A 22,583-nucleotide genomic window follows, 5' to 3' on the forward strand; every position below is an offset into this window, starting at 1 on the left:
GATCCTGCTATGGTAATGCGTTACGAAGCATGGCATAGTGAGAACGGACAGACTATTTCACGTGCTCGACGTCCGTGTCCACAATAGCGCGCCCAAAGGTCACACCACGGCTTCTGTGTGAGGCGAAGTCTGCATTCGTGCTGTGGCTCAAAGACATAGTTAATAGCCGTTTTCACGACGGGTTATCTGGCGAATGCACCAGACTTGACCAAATTTGCACCAACTCTCTTTTACAACAAATACCTTCATATCGTAACTTGATTTCAGTGTTTTTTTTTTTTTTATAAAAATAACGTCTGATAGCTTTGAAAAGGGAAAAAACCTGGGGAATGGGCAAATGAGCAACCAGGGCTGATAACATTTTTAGATACATCATGCACCTAATTTAACCAAACCTACACCAAATCTGCACAAAATATAAGCCAAATGTGTACCTGATAGCCGTCGTAAACACGCTCAATCATATAACTCAATACCGTAGATAAACAAATAGGCCAAATAGGTTTCTGATTTCTCTGCATCAAGATCTAGTTATGAATATCAAGTTAAACGATTAGACTTGATCATTGCTCATTGAGCTGCAATTTGAAATTACGTGGCAAGGCCAAAACAGGTGATATATCCATGGACAAGCCTTGCAGTTATTATTATTACAATCATTATTGTCGCATTTAGGAAAAACATTTGGATTTACTTGAGCCTGCCACGGGAGCTAAAAATAAACTGTTTCCACACTGACATAATGGCCGTCATAAGTCATACGAAAAAGGCGATGATCTAAACTGGCTGTCAGCTTTGCTCATAATTCCATCCCATAAACAGAGGAATTCGACTGGTGATGAATGGCATTTGGGGACATTTCAGCAGATGTCAGCCCAAAATGAGGCTGGCGAAAATGATATATTGGATATGAGATCACACATGCTGCAGTGTCTGATATCATGTCCGATAGGCAGGTTTTCAGTTGCGGTACATGTAAAATTGCTAACGTCTTATGGCCCAAATTATACCTAAGCCATGAGGTGACTGCAGCGCTCAGTATCGCATGGCAATGATGGTAGGCATGCATCATGCGCGATAAACATTTGTCTTGTAAATAGACCGATCGCTTTCAATTGTCGACCATCAAAAGTCAAGAGCCATTCTTTCCCTCTGTTTGTAGTTAAAAAAGAAAAAAAAACTATTCGACTACTCCTTGAGTTGAACTATCATACAAGTATAAAAAAGATTGACCATTTTTCTTTATCTTAGCTGAACAATAATGCACTTTACAGTAGCTATACCTTTTTATCCAATCGGAAATCGAGTTCAGTAGGCTGGCCATTTGTGCACAGTTCAGTCGATGTTCTTATAAGGTATAGGGACAGGCCCAGTCTGGCGCCGCGCTGTCGTTATCCGTGAGCAATCCCTGCATACCGCTGTGCCGGTCGAATAGGCGCATTATCACCTGACATAGCATTCAGAGCCGCACGCGATGTAACATGTCCGGCGTAGATCTATTTTAGCTCGTGCCTCGGTCTTATGGTGAAGTTTACTCAACTTTCCACTGGATTTATGATTGTGCGAGATAAGACCAACCATTTTCTCTCCTCTCCCCTCTATTCCCTCCCCTCTCTTCTTTCATCTCCTCTCCTCTTCCTTCCTCTACTTCCACTTACTCCGTTCCTTCTCCATGTTCTCCCTCTTGTTGCGGTCTGTCTTCTGTCACCTTCCAAATCAAGCGCCGCTGAGATATCCGTTAGCAACGCCTCTCACTTGAGAATTGGAACTTTGAAAATTTTGAGATTCATAGGCTAAAGCATCTAATACAATTTTCTGTATCCAATGCTGATATCACTCTATAAGTACAAAAGTGGCAGTCGCCTGTTATGCTCATCACTAACAATATCACAAATTTGTAGCAAAAATAGCCATCAGATAAACAAAATCGTTTGACTAAGCCATGCCTGGTTTGGAGATCATGCATCCAGAGAACGACATGAGAAAGGGCAATCAGTATCTGCATTATCCTTTGGCTATTATGATAAATGTCGAGACATCAGTCTCAGTCGATTCAGCGGCCTCTTGGCCCTTTCTCTTTTTGCTCACGATGTCCTGTATTGCTCACCGCTGCTCTGCACAATCGGATTACAGAGGGCAAGAGGCAGAGCGCGGAGCATTTCGCAATGCGCTAACGTTTTATCAGCGCTGCGTGGTGACGCATGAAGTGACGTCACGCAGGGGCGGGGCAGGGAAAAGTTGATTGATCCAGGAGTACTACGGGTAAAATAAAACAGGTCTCTTGGATAGCTGAAATCTGAATGGTACGATTCCTACAATTGACAACAAAATGTGCACCACTTCAGACATTTGCATGAATTGTGCGTCAAAGCAAAACATACATACATATATGCTGCTCCATCTTCTGGCGAGTCTTGTCCCAGCTGTGGGAAAATATTTGTTTAAAAATACTCGCCTTCATGTTTTTTCTTTGTTTGTTTAAAAATAAGCTTATTGCATTTTGTAGGAATGCCATTATCCCTATCAATAGAATTAAATAATTAGCACTTAATTGAAGTGGAAATTGTTACTTCTATTTTTCCAAGCTGCCAGCATTAGCCATCTCATGGATGTCTAAGGCTGAAACGTGTAATGTGAATCCTCTTACGGCAATTTTTATTTATAACATCCTCCGCAGCCTCACCCATTCTCCCTACCAGAACCCGCTTCTAAATCCACCTGCACTTAAAAATGTCTGCGGTTTCGCGCCTTAGCTGCATTTGACACTGCATTGCAGACTTCCTGTTGAATGATGACCCGCCAAAGAGCCAAATTATGTCAGCAATTAATAACCTCCCCCGAATTGGCAGTGTCACTTTATTGGCCGCGTGAGGCCTGGGCTAGGGTGGTCCGGGCGGGCAGGTGTCACTTAATGTCCACAGATGTCACTGGTGTCATCAGATGACACTGGAGACAGCAGACGTGCAGCTGGGCCGGGCCCGGCAGAACAGCTTCTGGACAGGGCAAAACCCGCTCTCATGTACCCATCCACCTGTATCCAAAGCTACCCGGGCGGCTGACGGCACCAAACTGGCTGGACTTTTTGTGAAGCGATGAGAAAATATAAAACGGTGAAGGTATTCAAAAATGACTTAGCAAAGGTCTTAGCTTGAATGAGCATTCGAAATGACGACTTAGATGTTTCATAGCGCCATTGAAACAAATGGTTGTTTTGCCTATAGGTATGTGTTATAGATGATGGTTTGTTCACCATCCCCCATACAAGCATTCTGTCCGATCCTCCCTCCCACGCAAATTTCGTTCTCCCATGTATTCTGCAGCTGCTGCATTGGGAGCTGAGCTGACCGGTATAGGTAATGGCGGTCGGTGGCTGCACAACATGGCGCCGCTCGGACCTCGGCGGGAGGCCCGGCAGGGCGGGGCGGGGGGAGGGTAGCTGCCGGCGGCCCAGCATGAGTGCGCGGTTTTGCCGAGCTGATGGGGACAGACTGCATGGTGGGAAGCAAGACATGGCGCCGTTCGAGGGTGGGGCTGATCTGGGTTCTGGTACGTGTAAACTGTAAAACATACCGACTTACGAAGAAGCTACGTAGTCTAAGATATCATCAGAAATTTATATAAAAGTTCTGGATAAAAATCTTAATAATTTTTCCACTGCTGTGTACCAAGCTCATTAAATGCAGTTAATTGTCTGTCCTAGAAGCCTGTTGAATTTAGTGCGCACCTTTGCAAAATTGCGCAGGCATATGTATTGTGTAGCGTTGTTCAGATAAAACCAACAGGCAACATCATTGCATAATCTTTTACTTTCAAAGCAGTCTCTCACAACATCAATTGCAAATCATGTCAACCACGCATATCCGGCCCCTGTTTTCTGCGCCACGCGTCCTGTTCAGCTGATCAGTGTGCCGTCGGCTCCACAGCGAGGACCCACCCCGACCCTCCACCGCCCGAGGCAACACGCCGGCACCCCTTCAGCCGTCTTGTTGGCCGGGCAGTAAACAGGCGGTCAGGTGCCGACGGCAGCCGTCATCGGTCGGGGGCGTCACTCAGCGCCCCCCCCCCCCCCGCCCCCTGTGGGTGGCCCCTCCCCGCCGAGCCCGGGCCGAGCCGCGACATAAACCCCCGGCCGGAGGGAGGTGCTCACGGGTGAACCGTAAATAGGGCGGCGGTGGCTAAACTGTGAGCCGAGCAGCGCCGCGGCTCGTCACTGCTAACCGGGACGTCATCTCGACGTCAACGACTGCCCACACCGCGGCGGCTGAGCCAGCGACGATCGGCTCGTCGCAGTCGACGAAACAGCGTCGCAGCTGGTGGACACACACATTCAGCGCGGTTGGTTTTGCCAGTGTTGATAAATGGGTGTCGGGTAACTATGTAGTCTTGTTCTCAATGCCAAGGTCTGTCTGTAAGGCATGTACTTGAAGAAAAGTTTTACTGGACTCAAGAGCAAATGAATTTTGACCATTTCATGTTGATATTTATTTGTTGCTTTCATAACTATTTGTCGTTGTTTTCAACAGAAAAAAAGCGCTTCGGTGCGCTTCGGTGCAATTCTGACTCACAAGCTGATCTGCCGCCATTCAATCGGAAGCTGCAGGATGAGACTAAACTGACTTGGGTACATTTTTCTGGGAGCCGATTAGCTTCAGATAAGCAGAGCACGTTTCTTCACACCTCTAAACCGTTTCTCCCAGCAGCTTGTTTACCCGAGCTTAAGTAGCAGCTTGTTGCAGATGATTTAGGCGAACGGTGCGCGATGTTTCCCTTTCCAGAGAAGAGAGCAGAAAATGTTGTGTCATCAGCATGAAAGGTGGCGAAACGTTTTATTTAAGATCACCATGATAATATCTTCTGCAACGCAATTGTGAAAAGCCAAAGTGGCATGTCATCACTCATCAGGATGATAAAATTGTACATATTTTGGTGGTTAGACAGAAAACTATGAATCGCCTCGCCTGATAACACCGTGGTACCGCATACGGTTTTGCCATTTCTCAACGCCGTTCTTTCTGCCCTAAGGGCACATCGGGAGCAAAATATAGACCAGCATTTGTCAACTGCTCTCGCATAAGGCCGTTGCCGAGGACCGTTGCCAAGGCCAGTGAGGATGCCCCGCTCCCGGCTATACGGTAACCCTTCGATTACCGGGAGACTAGTCGGTATGGAAAATACCGGCACCGGCAGCCTAGCGTGCGAGAATGCCGACGGCATCCGCGTGGCCGCCGCTCTGAACGGCATCGCCGGCCACGGGACGGGGGCGGCGCGAGGCGCGAGGCGCGAGACGGGCGGCGAGAGATGCGAGACGGGCGGCGAGAGACGCGAGACGCGAGACGCGAGATGGGTGACGTAATCATCGAGGCGTGCGGGTGAGACGTAAGATGTGGGACATGGAAACGAGATGGGTGGTGCGAAACGTGAGTCCACTCACTGAACTGTTATATTTGACAAACATCTGATCATTCTACAGAAATGGGTGAGCTAGACTGCAGGTAGATTTAGACACATGACAGTCAGCCTTTCATTTGGCACAGCATTTGCGTTACTAATTATGGGTCTAGCACTTCTGGGCACTGTCAGCGTGCAAGCGCCGGTTGCAGCTCTCGGAGGCAGCTCGGCCATGTTGGAATTTGCCACATACTGGCCAGTGATTCGGCTTATCTCAGGAATGCCAGCGCAGGCAATGCCGTCCAAAAGGGATTTCTCACGGATTGCGGTGAGTTTCATGCAGATATTAGTAGCCAGTGCACGCTTCAGGGCTTCAGTTGGCCAAATACCATTAAACAAAGCTGATGAGGTGCCAAGGAATAGGCAGTTAATTCGTGCCATTCTTTGGTAGTGTTCGAACTCCGATCGAACCGAAAATAAGTTTCACAAATCCGGATTTCCCAGCTCCTTAGCTCTGAAGAAATGCTCAATACTTAGAACTTATGTTTGCATATTGATCTCAGATTCAGTCGAGAAACAATCACACCTTAATTATTTGACATAATACATGAGGTAAATATGAATTTCTCGTTATCAAATATGTCTGTACCACGAATGATCTAATTACGAGCGAGCGAGCGCAGCGAGCGAAGTGAGTCTTTTCAATATAACGAAAAAATCTCAGTATGAGCGGCCCGGCCCGGCCCGGCCCGGCCCGGCCTGTAACGCTTTTGAGAGGCTTATATCTCAGCAACCGCTGGACCGATTGGCCTGCGGTCTTTTTTGCTGGGTAGCCCCATCCCTTCTACCCCGTAATTGACTACTTTTGATACATCCCAGTGACCGTCGTGGCACGTGCCACGTGAAAAGTCAAGGGTGTTCAAGCAGTTTTGCAAAAGTAATGATTGTGAGGCCCATATCTCAGCAGCGGCTTGAGCGATTGTCTTGCGGTAATTTTTATAGGGTAGCTGCATCCCTTCTACCAAAGGTCGGATACTCTTGATCTATGTGAGTGACCCCCACTGCACGTGCAAAATACAACAATAAGAGGTGTCAAATTTGTTCCCATTTCAGTAACTCGGTAATTACTGGGGCGATTTCGCTGAAACTTGGCATACAGGTAGGCACCCACCAGGCAATGCATTCCCATGTGTTGCGGCTTGGGTGCTACTGCACGTGCGCACGTGCAGGGGGCGTTTCCAGATCTCGAAAACGGCTGGGCCGATTGCGCTCAAATTTGGTACACGGTTGGGGACCAGTTAGAAGGGTGCCGTGCAAAAGTCACTTTGGACCCCGTTTGCACGTGCGCACGTGCAGAATGCCGCTTCCAGATCTCAGAAACGGCTGGGCCGATTGCGTTCAAATTTGGCACACCGCTAGCGACCGGTTAGAAGGGTGCCTTGCACAAGCCCCATTGGAAGTACCCTCTCGCCCTTCCGCACGTGCAGGGCTCACTATCTCGCTCGCTCGTTCTTCGCCCAAAAGGCGTTTTACTGGTAGTTATTAGCCGTTTTCACGACGGCCATCTGGTACACATTTGGTGCACATCTGGTACAGATCAGGTGCAGATTTGGTCAAATCAGGTTCAGTGAGTCTCTGAGCAGCTCTATCAGCTAGGGTTGCACTAATTGCTTATATGCCTGCCTTGTCATATTATCAGAGAGCATCATCGATTAAAACACTGAAATAAATTCATAAAATTAAGATATTTGCTGTAAAAGAAATTAGGTGCAGATTTGGTCAAATCAGGTGCATTCGCCGGATAGCCCGTCGTGAAAACGGCTATTAGCTTATCAATAGAAAAACACAATTCTAAAGAATAGTGTTTTAACTATTGACAACAAACCTTCGGTTATTATGCATGCAGCAGAACTCAAGTGGTGCTAGAACAGCGCAAGCCGAAGATCGAAATATCATAAAGACCTTCTTGTTAACCGAACTTATCTTAAAAAGAAGCCTGAATTTTATTTGTCTTATAGAAAATATATTTCATGACAGTGGAGCCGAGATTTTAGCGATAAATCGTCACCGCCACTGAGTGTGTAAATAGACACAAATTGGATGCTTACAAAGCAGCTGCGAACAGTGTTTCTCTGTTGAAGGCGAGTGAATCACCTGCAGACAGCGGGCGCATTGTGTCGATCCGCACGAGACGTCTGTATATTTGTCCGTCGTGTTTTCTGTTTGCGAACTCGTGACGTCTTCGATTCCGGTGTTTCAAACGACTGGCACGAGCCTCATGGAACTTTCTCGGAGTCTGCCAATCCAAGTCCGATGCATTAACAGAGTCGGCCCGCGGGCCCGGTCCTGGTATCCTGTTCAATGTGCTGGTGGTCTGGACCGCGAACCACGGGCCAAAGTCAGTCGTCCTGACGTCCGGGTGAGCTCAGAGCCAGATGGGTCAGTCACGCTCGCCGGATAAAGTGGTTAAATGACGCTCATATAAACGACGCCTCAAATGAAGCATTTGATTGCTCCATTTAATATACAAATGGGCGGAGAGCATATGCCCGGTTACAAACGACGTCTTTTGGAACGCCTTGGTTCAATTATCATTCATCTAGAGTATAATAATTATATCGATATGACCAGCCATTAGACGGAAAGGCGTAAACTGTTTCGGTGGAGTCAGCTGGATTTAACCCGCGCCCCGCTGGGGGGGGGGGCAGAATCTGCCCCCCTCCCGTTTTTCGCCAATAACTTCTAAACACGTTATGCCAGCGACGTCAAACTTTCAGTACCTTATCATACATCAATTTGACACGTTCCCTGAAAATTTGAGCGAAATCCGTCGGAAAATTTTTGAGAAATTGACGTTTTAGTGACGTCATGTTCGCCATTTTCGCCTCAAAAACGGCAAAATTTCAAACGCCGCTAACATCTTCATTTTTAAAGGAATCAAGACGTAACAAAAAAGGTTATACGTGATTCTCCTTTGTCTATCAAATGGCTATCTCGGTTTTTTGAAAATTTTGGATTTTGGCCAAAATTTTTCCAAAAAACTGACTTTTTTGGGAAAATATTTATAAAATCCAAAATTTTGAGTTTATCGAAAAAACCGGAATATATGTCAAAGAAGTGGTCTATGTGCACCTACATACCAATTTTTAGAAGAATCGGTTCAAAAATGTGGGAGTTATTCAAAATTTTATGACGTCACGACACACAAAAATTTTGAAAAATGATTTTTTTGGAAGTTCTTGACCTCGTACGGAAACAAAAATAGCACCATTCGATTCGCCGTGAAAAACTGCATCGGATAGACACCTTTTTAGGCCTTAACAACCAACTTTAAAATTTGACCTCACTTGACCTGACCTTGACCTGACCTCGACCTCAAATTCATCCAGAGGTGGTCCATATCACTTATTGAGTGTGCCTATTGAATTCCATGAGTAAAATGACCCATAAAACATGTGTCGCACATGCCCTTTTCTACATTTTGTTTTTGGTGACCTGACCTGACCTGACTTGACCTTGACCTTGACCTTTGAATGACATTGTGTGCAACGAATATTGTCTTGGTAGTCTAAGAACACGTTTTGGGCAATCAGTCTCAGTCCATTCTTCGGCAAATACGGTGCAAGGCCGATACTGTAGAAACTTGCATTTTGTACCCTTGACCTGACCTTGACCTGACCTCTGACCTACTTAAGCAAAAAAAATTGGGCTCTTAAGATCCGGCTTGTTGAGAGCTTTCGATTGCCGTTTTCCCCGTCTTTCTACGACCATCGGTTCGGAAGTTAGACAGGGGGGGCAGAATCTGCCCCCCCCCCAGCAGGGCGCGTATGGCTGAATAGCCCAGCGGGGCGCGGGTTAATGGTCACAGTTAGGGAGATTTGGCTGGTGTATTGGAATTAGGGTAGCTTTCAAGGGTAGCTTCAAGATGTCAAACTGCATATTTGAACCTTATCAATCTATCGCTGGGTGGGTGAGCTCTTATTTTTTTCCGAACATCTGGATTCAGTTGGCCATCTAGGGAGTAAGGGGTAAATAGCAAATGAAGATGTTTCTATTTTGCGGGTGTGTCAGAGCTTTTAATGACACACCAAGTGCTGTCATTCTCTGACGTTGCTCTAACTAGCTTAGGAGTATTTATAATCGTGACTCAAAAGTCCGGTCAACACCTTATCGATAACACGACACCGTCGCGCCTTCATCATCAGTTCAGCCGCACCCGTGGCCGGACCACCCTCCTAACACGAGCTCAAATGGTCAGTAACTGACCCGTGGGTCGGCCTGAGTCAGCCATCAGGCTGAGCATACCTATCGTTTTTAAGTAAGTTTAAGCGTCTTGCGGGCGACAGAGGCGCGGGCGATGCTATTCGTCGACATCGACAATGCGAGGAAAAAGCTAAGCTAGCGATTAAAGAAGCCCGCTTATTTCTTATTATCTATTTTAATGGCCCTTAACTACAAATATGACGTATGGCATTGAAGTGTGTATAATTATATACACAAATCTATGCTTCACCGGATTTGCCCAAGAAGTAGGAAATAACCGTTTTCTCGATGATTATCTAGCACCGGCAATGGCATACAGTTGGTCACAAGTACTAAGTTCGTTTTGGCCAAATGAGGCTCATTGTTGATTCTTAGAAGTTTCAGCTCGGGTTCCACTAGTCGCTAAATTCTTAGTTAACTTATTTATCAAATTGTATGACGTAATTTTCTATTGAAGCAATGAAATAAACTCATGCAGTATGCAGATATTTCCCGTAAAAGAGATTTGGTTTGACTTGGTCAGGTTCAGTAATTCGCCACAGAATTCTTCTTGCAAACGGCTTATAACTATCACAGAGCATAGCTATTAGCCTGTTGTAGTAATATCCTAAATGCCAGAAGTTCTATACTTATTTAATAACTATTATACTTACCAGTTGAAAGTCATTATAGATCAGTCTCTTCAAAAGGTAATGTAGCTCAAGCAGTCGCTGGTAGCAGCATGCCACTGCCTCATACATCTATCCTTACTAAAACTATAATTCAAAACCGCCTGGATGAAGGTATCAAGCCACCATGGATGCTTCTGGTTTCGTATCGCTTCCCACAAGGAAAATGTTTATCAATTAGCACCAATTTGCGGAAACCCACAGCACTAATCCTCTTGTCTGATCTATTGGCTGGCGTGATGGGAGCGCCAGGAATTTCAGAATTGCTTTATTCGTGACACGTGTTTATTCGAGGAAGTTCAGCCTGGGTACTTTGTTGCTTAGGTGGGTCACACTAGGATGTCGATTCATCACTGCAGCATTTTCCAAAGTATGCTCTAAAAACTGCCATATTGATATCATATGCATAGGATCAATGGAATATCCGGCCTTTCAGTGGCCTGCTAGTCACTACTTTGGCGATGTTTTTAGTAAACTCATCAACAACTCGCATATACGAGTATGTGGTCTCAAGAGAAAACCACCACGATACCGTGCATGAACCATAGGTATATGCAAGGTATACCTATATAGTTCTGTGGGTAATCATCAACCCCAAACGCCTTCCAAGTTGATACGCAATACTGATCCCGCGCGAGCTCTCAGTCACATTCCGCAGCGATAAAGGTGCGATTTCACGCACAAACATGGCAAAGTTCGGCTCTAAGTCGACCTCGCTGGGTCGCTCAGGTGGGAGACACTCCCCCCGCCCTGCTGTCGCTACTGTGCACAGTTTTACCTGCCATCGTGGGCAGCAGACGCCGTGAGATCATCCGTCGATGTGGTCAGCCTTTGCGGAATACTAACCTGGTTTCTGGTAAGTGTCTGATAACATCATGTCCGCACGCATTTTTCCGTGTAGTGGTGACCGGCGGTGTCAATCAAGTTGTGCTGATCCGCCGGGGCCGCCCAGTTAAAGTCACCGTAATTGCTTACTCATCCGCGAGACATGCCTGACGCGGTGCGGAGCTGCCCTTTCTCTGCTAATATGTGGCAACTGGCGGGGTGGGTGCAGACTCGAACAATGCCACCGCACCCACCGCTGAAGTAATCTGGGCGCAGAACTGTGTGACATCAGTTTGATTAAAGTCCGCTTTATTTCTTCAGTTATTGAATGTTGCGACCTTTTTATGATCATTAATCAACAGGTGGATATTTATAGCGCAGTCATGTATCTAGTGTTGTGGTTGTGTTAATCGTTGCAGTCTCCATATTCAGCTATAGCCGCGGGCGGCGAGCAGAGGGTGCCACTAGCAGGGTTCGGCAGTCCCGGCAGCCCTCTGAACTGCGGGAATGTCGCTGCCGGTCTTCCTTACCGGGCCTCGGGTCCGCACTGGCCGAGCCGCCGCGCCAGCCCGGGCCGAAATGGCGCCGCCATTAAACGCGAGACGGCGATTTATCGGTCTGGGAAAGCATTTTGATTGCAGCTCCGAGTAATGTGGCCACATGTAAATGCTTTTGGTCGGCGCGGACCGATGCGGCCCCGACCAGTCTCCGCGAGCGCTCGGCGGATACCGCGCGTAGCTGCGCTAATACACCCCGCTCGTGCAGCCAGTTTTTCAGCGGCGCTCGCTCGCGCAGCTCGAGCGCTGGCGCATGCGCGCTGCAGTCTCCACACGAGACCGAACTGAGTGGCCCTCCTGGCAAGGGTGGGGGCAGGGGAGGGGCGAGGGAGGCACCTGACGAGGCATTACTGCACCTGCCCGCCGTGCATTTAGGCGCGATAATTAAACAGAATTCATGTCGTTATCAATTGTCTGCGGCGCTGCCGGCGCAGCAGCGGCGCCATGGGAGGTCCGGCGACGAGTGTGGCGCAGCAGACGATCATGGCGCGCCGTGCTCGTCACCAGGCTAGTAAATGGCAGCACTCTGCTGGCGGTGACGTACCGTACCAGCAATATTCGCTCGATGAGGGGAGGGTGTGATCAGGATACTTTTTCCGTCCGCTCGTATTTCTTGCATCGTGTGAAGCGAGCCCGAGCTGTCACATCCGTTTGTCGGCGGGCTGGGTCGATCCTCAGCGATCGGTCAGTTGATTGGGATTTCCGTTCCTCTGGCAGGTGTAAAAACGGCATCCGGGTCAAAGCTCCTAAATCTGTCAGCTGTCGCCGCCTTCGGTGCGATATGTGGTTACCACTGCGGCCTTCGTCTCTGCCTTGAGACTTTTTCTGTCGCTCCTCTGCAGGGGTGACAAATGTGTTTGCTGCCATGGCAGAACAAAGTTAAAAATCAATGAAGCAAACCGGTGTCAATTTATGGCGGATATTCCACAAGACCCAAAGGCTCATGATGCTTATGAGTTGAAGCTAAAGCTTACAAAGCTAAAATGAGAACCTACAAAGCTGCGCAAACATGGAAGGGTAAATACGATACTGCTAGGGAGACATCCACAGATAAAGTCCGATGCATAGCTTTACTCGCATTTTGTCACTTGCGTCCTCGAAAAAGCTTCATCTAAAAAAAAAACACCTAATTAGCAATCTCCTCAGGCCATAAGTCGAGTAATAGATATCAGTTTCTTCAACATTGTCCTAATCCTACCTGGTCTGGCGCTGTGTGCGTACCGGTATGACGGTAAAACCACAAATCGTCTCCTCTCCTCTCACCATCAGCTGGTCAGGGCTCACCCACCGATGCACAGTGGCCCTTTTTCAGAATTAGCACGCATAAATTCAAAATATTTTTTTTTCTCTTCTTTTGAGTAAAAAGCAGTCTAATCGTGTGCAAACCATTCCAAACTATCCGATGGTGCCATTTTTACCTCCTGAAAAAAAATAATTATCTTTGGTAAAACTGATCGCAAAATCGAAGTTTGTCGAGAGGCGCGCGGACACCACCGGCGGACCCTAAAAAGTAGGGTGAGATGAACATCAATTTGTAAGGCTTTCGGTGAGAAAATATTAAAAATTAGTGGCATGGCTGTGAAGCTGAGTTTACGTAGAAGCCCTAGAAACCACAATTTGCATTGTATAAACTTAAATAGACCACTTTTGCCGAATATTGTGGACACAATAACAGGACAATTATCAACTGGAGATGGCGGCATACCATATGAAACTTTATGTTAAGTAGAACACTCTGGAACATGTCGTATTATACATCGTTCGAATCGCCGATCTCTTCTGACCATGTCTACCAAAGGGCATCGCGCCATTTTGCGCCATTTTGCTTCTACGGTGGATAACGTGAGCCAGTTCAGTCCACGAGCGGCTGTGGCTCCTGTTCGATACGACTAAGCTCATTGACCTGGCTCGAAGCTGGTGTCACCTGGTGTGCGCCTCAATGTGGCTTGACTTTTGCCATAAGATATGCTTATTGAAATGTCATGTAGGCATAACGCTGTGCTCAAGAAAAACTGTCCGATTTCTTGTCGCGTTTGATGTCCAAGCCGCACAAGTCCCGTGGTCGGCTTAAGATCTAACGTCAAAAGCGCCTATGTGTTTGTATTGTTCGCGTCGCGCTGACCTTAGTTGCTGCCCGGCCGGGGCCGACTAACGGTGGCTGGCAACAGCTGTAGATGCGGTCACGTGACGCCCTGGGGCGTCCCGGCGGTCAGTGCATGGCGTGGTCGGCTGGCGGGCTCGCCACACTTGCGTTCGGAGCGGCCTGGGCCGGCGGGCGAGCCGTGCGAACGTGCGCCAAATCTTGGGCCGAGCGGCCTGTCGCTGTTGGGCCGAATCTCCTTGGGCAGTTCGTTTCTTTTCTTCTCTTTGCATTGGCAGGGAATACGTCCTTGATCACGTGGTGATGTCTTGCACCACTTTCAGGTAATGTGGGAATTAATGCGGGCTAATTCTGAAAAAGGGCCACTGTGCGATGGACCAGCGCGGGTTTACGGGAGAGTCGCCCCTAAATCACGGCCCGTCCGTTCCGGGCTTCTGTCTGCGCGGCAGCAGGTCGCCGTGTGGCCAGTCTGCACGGCGTTTTTAGCCGGGCGCAGACAGCCAGAGTCCGCATCAGACGGGTCAGATAACGTCCAGACGGACCACCAATATCGAGAGGTCGAGCTGTGGTCTAATAAGTTTGTATAAATACATGTACATGCCCGTTTATTTTTAGCCGAACTCTTGACGAACAAGGACAGGGATACGATCAGAAAAGCATCCGCTGTGCTCAACAAAACTTCAATGGCCGATTACACGAGAGCTGTAGCCTGATGCAGTGCCGTCCTATTCATGTTCCAGTTATATATTTTCCAGAAGATGTACCTATATGGTCGCGATGCAAGTACTTTTTATCAGGCTCATGAGTGGACGGCACTTTCCAATGTGTCACCAACAATGCTTCGTATCGCCATGAAAGCCACCTTGACACTGACACCGTTGCGACATTGCTTGATTTTTTTTTTTGGCCGCGCAGGATTCATTAATGGCGTCGAAAGTCGTTGATACGGCAAGACCTGAAAACGCACTTGATGTTACGAGAACTGGCCTGAATAAAAACTGAAGTATACCAACTTTCAGCCCTCTATCGCTGAAGCATTCGGAGCAATCGCGGAAAACCATCGGGGTGTCCCCACCCTCCATCGGCGTGACAAGGATTACGATTTTGAGCTCATGGTAATTAGCAAGCAATAGGTCCTTCTCTTACTCGGGCACCCTGGTCCTTGCTTCACCTGGAACAATACAAATATTCGTATGCTTAGATGCTTGGTCTGTTTAGTGCTTGGTAAAGGCCAATGCTTAGTCGTTCCGTTTTTACACGACGCCGACTAGATTAATCGAGCCGCTTGTTTTGCGATCAGTGATAACGCGGTGTCAAGATGATGTCACGTGCTCCCAAATGATGTTATGATTGATGAGTCTGGCCCAATGTTTATGTAAGAGGATCTCAGCTCAATTAACCCACTGAAAACGCGCTCGTCCTTACTATAAATTATTTTCTGGAGATATTGAACTCACGCTTTCACACTTGCTTCTGCGAGGATGTTGCATACCGATTACCGTGCAGCACTGCGCAAGGTCGCGCGGCACCTTAACCGCTTGAGTTCTTTCTCTGTGGTCCCTGGAAGCGTCCTTTACGAGTGAGTCTGTGAGGTCGCGCCGCCCCTGGCCGGCGGCGGCGGCGGCGCGCCCGGCGACCGAGCAGACGGGCAGGCGGCAGCGCGGTGCCGGCGGCGGCGCGCGGTGGCGGCCCAGGCGCGCCGGCCGGCCGGCCCAGACGGCCCCGGCCACCCACCGCAGCGGCTCACCAGTAATTGTAGTGGCCAGCCCGCGGCGCCCAGCCAGCGCGGCCGCATGATTAAGACATGCAATAGTCGGATTTACGGCAGAAGCCTCTGGCGGCCCGCGGGAGGGCCGGAAATTGGATTAAAAAACTGGCCCCGTTTCGGCGAACGCGCTCGTCAAGCTGCCGTAGCATGACCGGACGGGGAGGGGAGGGGGAGGGGGAGGAAGCGGCCAGGTGAAGGCGGTGACGGAGTAGCGGGAGGGCAGCGGAGGCCGGAGCGGTCCGAAGGTCTATTCCTGACCGGGCGCTGGATCTGTGAGCCGCAGACATTTGGACGGCACCTCGAAACAGCTCGGCTGCCGATATCGACAAAAACCACCTGCCGGCGCTCTCCGACCCGGCCCGTCGCTGATGCAACGCTGCCAAACACGTCTTCACAGAACGGTTCCACTCTCCTCGAAGGAAACACGCGTGTTCAGCTGAATTTGTTTCTGGCAAATTCAGTTTTTGGCATCCGATCGACGACTTCCCCAGCAGAGCATGTTGGCCCAGTGAGAGCTCCTCAGAATCACAACAACCACCCACTCAGGGCTTGCAAGAAAACAAGAACACTAAGCAGACCTCCAGGTGTAGAGTAGTCTAAATTGGTTGGCAGCCACCAAACGCACTGGCTTCAGTCTGCAGAGTGTCGACTGCAGTCACACACCGCACGTCACGCGCGCATTAGCGGTGGTGACGGTGGGGGGGGGGGATGGTGACGGCGGTAGCGGTGGAGGGGGGGGGGGGGGCGATGGAGGCCGTGGTCGACACGATTCCGCCACTACTGAACGGCCGCTGGCGGTCGTGCCAGCCATAATTAGCCGCCTGTACAGCTGTAGAAATAATTGGCCTGACCACTAAGTGACGCGACACGCCCGAGGCGTCTGTCTGGTAAGCTCCGCCAGCTCGGGTGGCTGCAGGAAGGGCTGGGTGCGGGCTAGGGAGCCACTGTGGGTGCGGCCACAGCTCTCAGACAGTCAGAGACTACCTACAGGCGGGCTAGGGAGCGACAACTGCCCAGATACCTGGCCCAGATACCAGTCCTAGCGACCCAAGTGGGCTCAAACTGTCTTCGAGGATGGTAGCATTTAGAAGGTGAAGAAAAGGAGCCAGCGTGAAACTTTATCTAAAACCATAGACTCGTCTAAATCCATTCATGTGTGTGCTTATGAAAATGTCTATTCTTAATTAGAATAGACAATGTTGTTTTTATCAGATAGCTTAAAGGTGCGTGGTCAAGCACTGTGTCTTGTCCCGACCGACCACAAATAGCTTGGCTCGCCAATCACTTTATGCGCGGAACTGTGCAGTCCTTTTGCTTTTTTAAAATATTTTCCAGTGTTTGGAAAAGTTCGTGAGCGCAGTAGGATGGTGCTGCTGGTTGAATTACTACCTACTGCAATATCCGCTGAACTATCTCGTGTGCTTTTTAGGGTGAACGCAAGGAAGATGACAAGTAGGTAATCTATCTTCATCGGGGGAATCCCCGATGAAGTATGAAATAGTATCATCAGGGAATCCCCGATAGGATAGAACTAGTGGGTACCTTCTGTCCTGAGAAGTGACTAGGGAGACCAATTTGATCCCATAGAACTTTGATGGCATGCAGAATGCAGAGACGTAAGATCGGCATGATAATGAATAATGTTTGGTACGACCATATAGCCGCCATCATCTCAGCTTCTCTTGAACATGTCTTGCATGACTTCGATTGCTTCATGGAGGAACGCCACGGCGTACAATGAAAAAAGACCATTACTGAAGTCTTTATAGCTATTACAATTAATCACTTCTATGTAAAACTCTTAGTGACATCTCCGCCTATAGAGCTATTTTTGTAAACCATTTCGGTTCCGAGCTGTCTTGAGCTGCAAATGCGAGCCCTTCGTAAATTTTGAAGGGTATTTGCCCATAACTGTGCTGAGAGCTGACTAACAATGTTATTTTTTTTTTCCGCAGCAACTTGGATATGGGTATATGAAGCAACAAGCCTCTCCAATTTTTTCATACACTGCTACACACATTATCGGAATGGACAGCTTGATAAAACATTGGTTTTCCTTGCAGCACCAGTTCGGACAATTTCAGCAGCTCAGTGACCAAATCTCCGGTGACCACAAAAACCTAGTCACTTCATCATTGTCAGAACTAATGTTGGAGGCTGAGGGGCGCACCCCTGCCATGAGGTGCGGGTTTGTGCAATCAACACCGATCGGCCCATGGTATGACTAACATTGCTGAGCTGCTTGCTGTTTGCAAAAATAACCATTCAAAATGAAATATTTGTAATTTTTACAAGCGATCTGGTCAATGGGACCCTGTTACTCTTATGGAACTGTTCAATATTCATTTACATAGTAAATTCGTGTCGATTGTACCATCCCGAAAAATGTCCCATTTCATTTCCGGTTGAAACATTGTTACCATATATTTTACGTTTTGTTATTATTTTAGATCATGACAACCAACTTGCATTTCATATATTACCAGACGTAATATAGTGAGAGACATCTCATATGTTGCTCACCAAGTGCACATTTGGGCGAAAAGTATATTGGGATGTCTCACCCATGTGCGGAAGGTCACTAAGCATTCAACTATAGCATTCATGGCGCACTGGTGTTGCTCCCGGCTCCGCTTTCACAAACAAAAACAGCCCATACAACTGGAACAAAGTCTCGCCTTTGGGGGAAATGTCGATACCACTCATAACCAGAGACTAACGATGGACATCACTAATCGTCAGTGACTATCGGTGGTGATGGCTCCCATCCAACAGGCACCACTGACACCACCGCCGACCATCCGGGGGCACCAACTCACCACCAGAGACCACCCGGGGCACCACTCACCACCAGAGACCATTGGGGGGCACCACTCACCACCAGAGACCATCGGCGGGCACCAACTCACCACCAGAGACCACCGGGGGCACCAACTCACCACCAGAGACCACTGGGAGGCACCACTCACCACCAGAGACCGTCGGCGGGCACCATCAGCGTCAGGCAGACCACGATGATGAACAGTCTGATGAGCTGCTGTACGACCAGTCTGGGCCTCATGCTGCCGCCGCATGGCAGCCGCTGCAGGATCGGCAGGGCAGCGCGCCCCGTCCGCCGGTGGCGCAGGCAGTCCGCGCCCTCCCGCGGCACCACTGGGCCGGCACTGCCGCCGCCGCCGCCGCCGCCGCCGCCCAGACGGACGGGCCGACCGGTGGCGCTGGAAGACCGCCGCCCGCGCCGAGATTGCCGCTCGCCCGCGCCGGCCAGCCGCAATCACCGGCTGGTATGTATGTGGGCTGCGAGCTGCGTGGAAAGCTGTCTGGAAAGCTACCTGCTTGGCTCGCTTTACCGGAGAGAATGGTTTGATGCAGAGAGAAGAGCGATTTCATGCAGCGGAGACAGGCGTGCCACTGCATCGGTATGGATGCGAAATCTGGGAGTCCGAAGTGAGAGCAGTTTCTGGTGCCGGTGTTGGCGGCGGTATACGGCGAAATAGAAGGCAAACGAGTGATTGCAGACATGGATTGATTGAACAATGAACGGGAGATGGAGGAGGGAACTGATGCGGGGACGGACAGGATTAGAGACGAAGAACTGAAGATGGAGATACAGAAGGCTGAAATGGAGACGAAGGTGCGGAGATGGAGACAAATAGGGCGGAGTTCGAGACAAGGAGGGTGGAAGGGACAGAGGATAATGCAGAATCAGATACAGAGACAGACAGCAGCGGCAATTAACACTTACACGGAACTGAATGCGAGAAGGGGACGCCGACACATGATGAGCGCAACTGTTCGAAAATTACCGGCTAAAATAGACGGAGACGGAGACAGATACGGTAGGCGAGTTAGACGAGAGACGGTAGGGGAGAGTGGGGAAAGATGCCCAGGGTTTTACTATGTCATATATTATTCGAAAATGACGATCGGAAAGCAAAAACTTGGAGTTTCAACGGAAGGCGACATCATTTTTCTCCAAAAATATCACACTTTCGTGCCTGAAATATGATAACTTTTTTGCTATTAAGCATTTTCCTGAAGAAGTGAAAGGGGGCATCTTACCCCACAGGGTGGGAAAGACGCCCCCTGGCGTTGGGGAAGATGCCCCCCTGCACTACAAGTAACATAAATGGGCACGTGAATCGCCTGAACGAATCAGTAGTCCCTTCGAGCCTGCAGTAGACACCAAACGTCATCGTAAGGGCCCTCAAAAGTAGTCGTAAAGGGGCTTCAGAGATCATCGTTAGGGCCATCATAGTCCAGCGCGGCCAAACAAGCCTCCGTGGTGGCGTTCGGAGACCACTGTGGGGCCCTTATAGGTCTTCATGATGCTTGAGGGCCCTCGAGCCCATCGTGGGGACCTCAGATGCCAGCGCGGCCCGTGGAGCCGACGTGGGAGCCCTCAAAGGATGTCGTGAGGGGCCCTGGAGCCAATAATGGGGCCCACAGAGGCCGTCGTGAGGGCTCTCCGAGTCAGATCCCGCCCAAAAAGTCGCTGTGTGGGTCGAGAGACCGGCATGGGGAGCACCCGACCGTACTGGACTCTCAATAGTCCCAGATCGGCTTTTGTCTCTCATCACAAGTATGTAATAAATGATTTGACGGGCTGCTTGAAGGACAGCCTACGGATTTAGGGGGGCGTCTTTCCCCATCAGGACAGGGGGCATCTTACCCCAAGGTACCGAATTAACATTAAATCAGCACAATTTGTTAACAATTAAACTACACCCTGAAACAAACTGTTTGGGACACAGTACACGCATGTTAATGTATCACGGCTATAGCAAGGGACGCAAAAATTATCTACCTTCATTGATATTTACAATGTTTTGACACCAAAATATTTTTTGAAAGCAGCAAATAAAAAGCATGCAATCACCAGCCAGCCGTTGCCAAACTGAGCTTCGCATATTTTTGTGCAGTCAACAAGGCAGGCTTCCGCTTTACGCTAAGAACATTAATTTCCCGGTTCGATTCTTTGTTTCGCCACTAGAGGGGGTGGGGCGTCTTTCCCACCCTGGGCATCTTACCCCACTCTCCCCTAAATGAACGACGGAAACGGAGACAGAGACGGAGACAGAGACAGGGACAGAGACGGGACGGAGACGGGACGGAGACGGGGCGGAGACGGGACGGAGACGGGGCGGAGACGGGACGGAGACGGAACGGAGACGGGACGGAGACGGGACGGAGGCGGAACGGAGACAGATACGGAGATGAAGACGGAAACGGAGACGGAGGCAGATAGAAACACAGACAGAGACAGAGACAGAGACATAAACAAAGATAGAAGGAACAGAGACAGAAACAGAGACAGAGACATAGACAGCGACAGAGACGGACACGAGGAATCTGAGACAGAGACGGACACAAGGGGGTCGGAGACGGAGACGGAGACGGAGACGGAGACGGAGACGGAGACGGAGACGGAGACGGAGGCGGAGACGGAGACGGAGACGGAGACGGAGACGGAGACGGAGACGGAGACGGAGGCGGAGACGGAGACAGAGACGGAGGCGGATGCGGAGACGGAGACGGAGACGGAGACGGAGACGGCGATCTGACCTGTAAATGAGACCGCTGATATCATCGAGTGCCGACTGCGGTGGCCGGAGTATATTGTCACTGCCACCAGCCGCCCTAATCCTGTGATATACCGACCAACGCCAGCCAGTCGACACTCAGGACAGCGAGGGCGCAGTGTCACACCGGGTAAAAATCGGCAGACACAGGCGAAAAGTGGGCAGCAGTTCCGACATCGATTGGTGGGAGCAGCAAAATTTATATCCGTAAAACAGCGAAGTAAAATCATCGCGGGACCTGTTGCTTTTCTACATGCATTCCAGGTACGAACCGCTCGCCATTCTGCCCCTAATTGGGCTAAACCTTTGCGGAAAGAAACGGATGTGGGCGCCGGTACGAGACGCAGCGAATGGTACTAAGTTTCATATATCGTTTCATCCGATGGCTTCTGAGGTCAGGTAAAATACCTCAGGGAAGATGTCAAACTTCCTTCACAATATGATCGCAGAGCAGCGAATTTGGTACCATCGTGTTTGTCATAATCAGGCGCGTCTAAACTCATTTTTTCATTGCAATTAACGCTCAACTTAGCGGATATGCCTATAAACATCTACCTAAGTGTAAGCCACTACAAACAACAAATGGATGAGCACTAGCGATTCTAATTTTTACACCATTACGATGTGTGGCACCAAGGAGAGCAACACGTTTATTGCAACCAACATTGCCCCACATTAAGAAAATGCCTGTGATGATCATATAAGCCTTTTTATGCTTGAGCTTTTGACATTGCATGAGCCCCAGTGAATACCACGAGTGTGTCATTGTTTTGTCAGTGGCTGTCAGTTAGTCGTGCTCTGTTCTGTCATCCGAAGAATTATTGTCCGTCAACACTTTTTACGTAAAGTTGCTAGTTTTAAAACGGAAATGGCTTCGTTCCCAGTTATTGCGAGCATGCAGACCACGAATGACATGAGTTATCGCAGCAAATCACGTCAATCGCATGACATGCTCTTCATGGTATCGGGCTCATGTCGACTGCTAAATTAATCACCGAACGATTGATTGCCTGTGGCCCGCCTGTCTTCACTGAGCCGCTGACGTGCTCTACAGCCCAGTCACTTGCTTCAACAAATAGCTAGGGGAGAGTGGGGTAATTTGGCCGCTTTTTTTAAGAAAACGATGTAACTAAAAATCGACAACACATTTCTGCATTTTCTCAACGCTGCCAGGTGTGGCATACATTTTACTTTCCTGGGGCCGTATTCACGTCGATCATTTTCGTAAGAATTTTCTTAAGTTTGACCTACTTCTTAAGTAAATTTTTTATTCACGTGAACTCCGTCGATAAAAACTTAAGAAGTGTTGACGTGAATACCAAATCATACTTACGAAAGAAAATCGACTTACGAAGTCGACGTGAATACGGCCCCTGGACAGTAAACTTGAAATGATAGAGTAACTACTTATATTGAAATTGTGACGCATTA

At 49.0% G+C, this 22,583-nt stretch overlaps 1 protein-coding gene across 1 annotated transcript in view; it reads right to left on the reverse strand.

The window, feature by feature from the left end:
- The window catches only part of LOC122375604 (protein Wnt-6-like), a 27,339-nt gene extending 8,577 nt beyond the window's left edge, over window positions 1-18,762 (reverse strand). The window contains exon 1 of the mRNA XM_043355111.1: window positions 18,540-18,762. Coding sequence (XP_043211046.1) covers window positions 18,540-18,631 — 92 coding nt within the window. The 5' untranslated portion in view covers window positions 18,632-18,762. The remainder of the gene's footprint in view (window positions 1-18,539) is intronic.
- Window positions 18,763-22,583: the final 3,821 nt, after the last annotated feature.

The sequence above is a fragment of the Amphibalanus amphitrite genome, unplaced genomic scaffold (genome assembly GCF_019059575.1).
Source record: "Amphibalanus amphitrite isolate SeventyFive unplaced genomic scaffold, NRLGWU_Aamphi_draft 000041F_arrow, whole genome shotgun sequence".
NCBI lineage: Eukaryota > Metazoa > Arthropoda > Thecostraca > Balanomorpha > Balanidae > Amphibalanus > Amphibalanus amphitrite.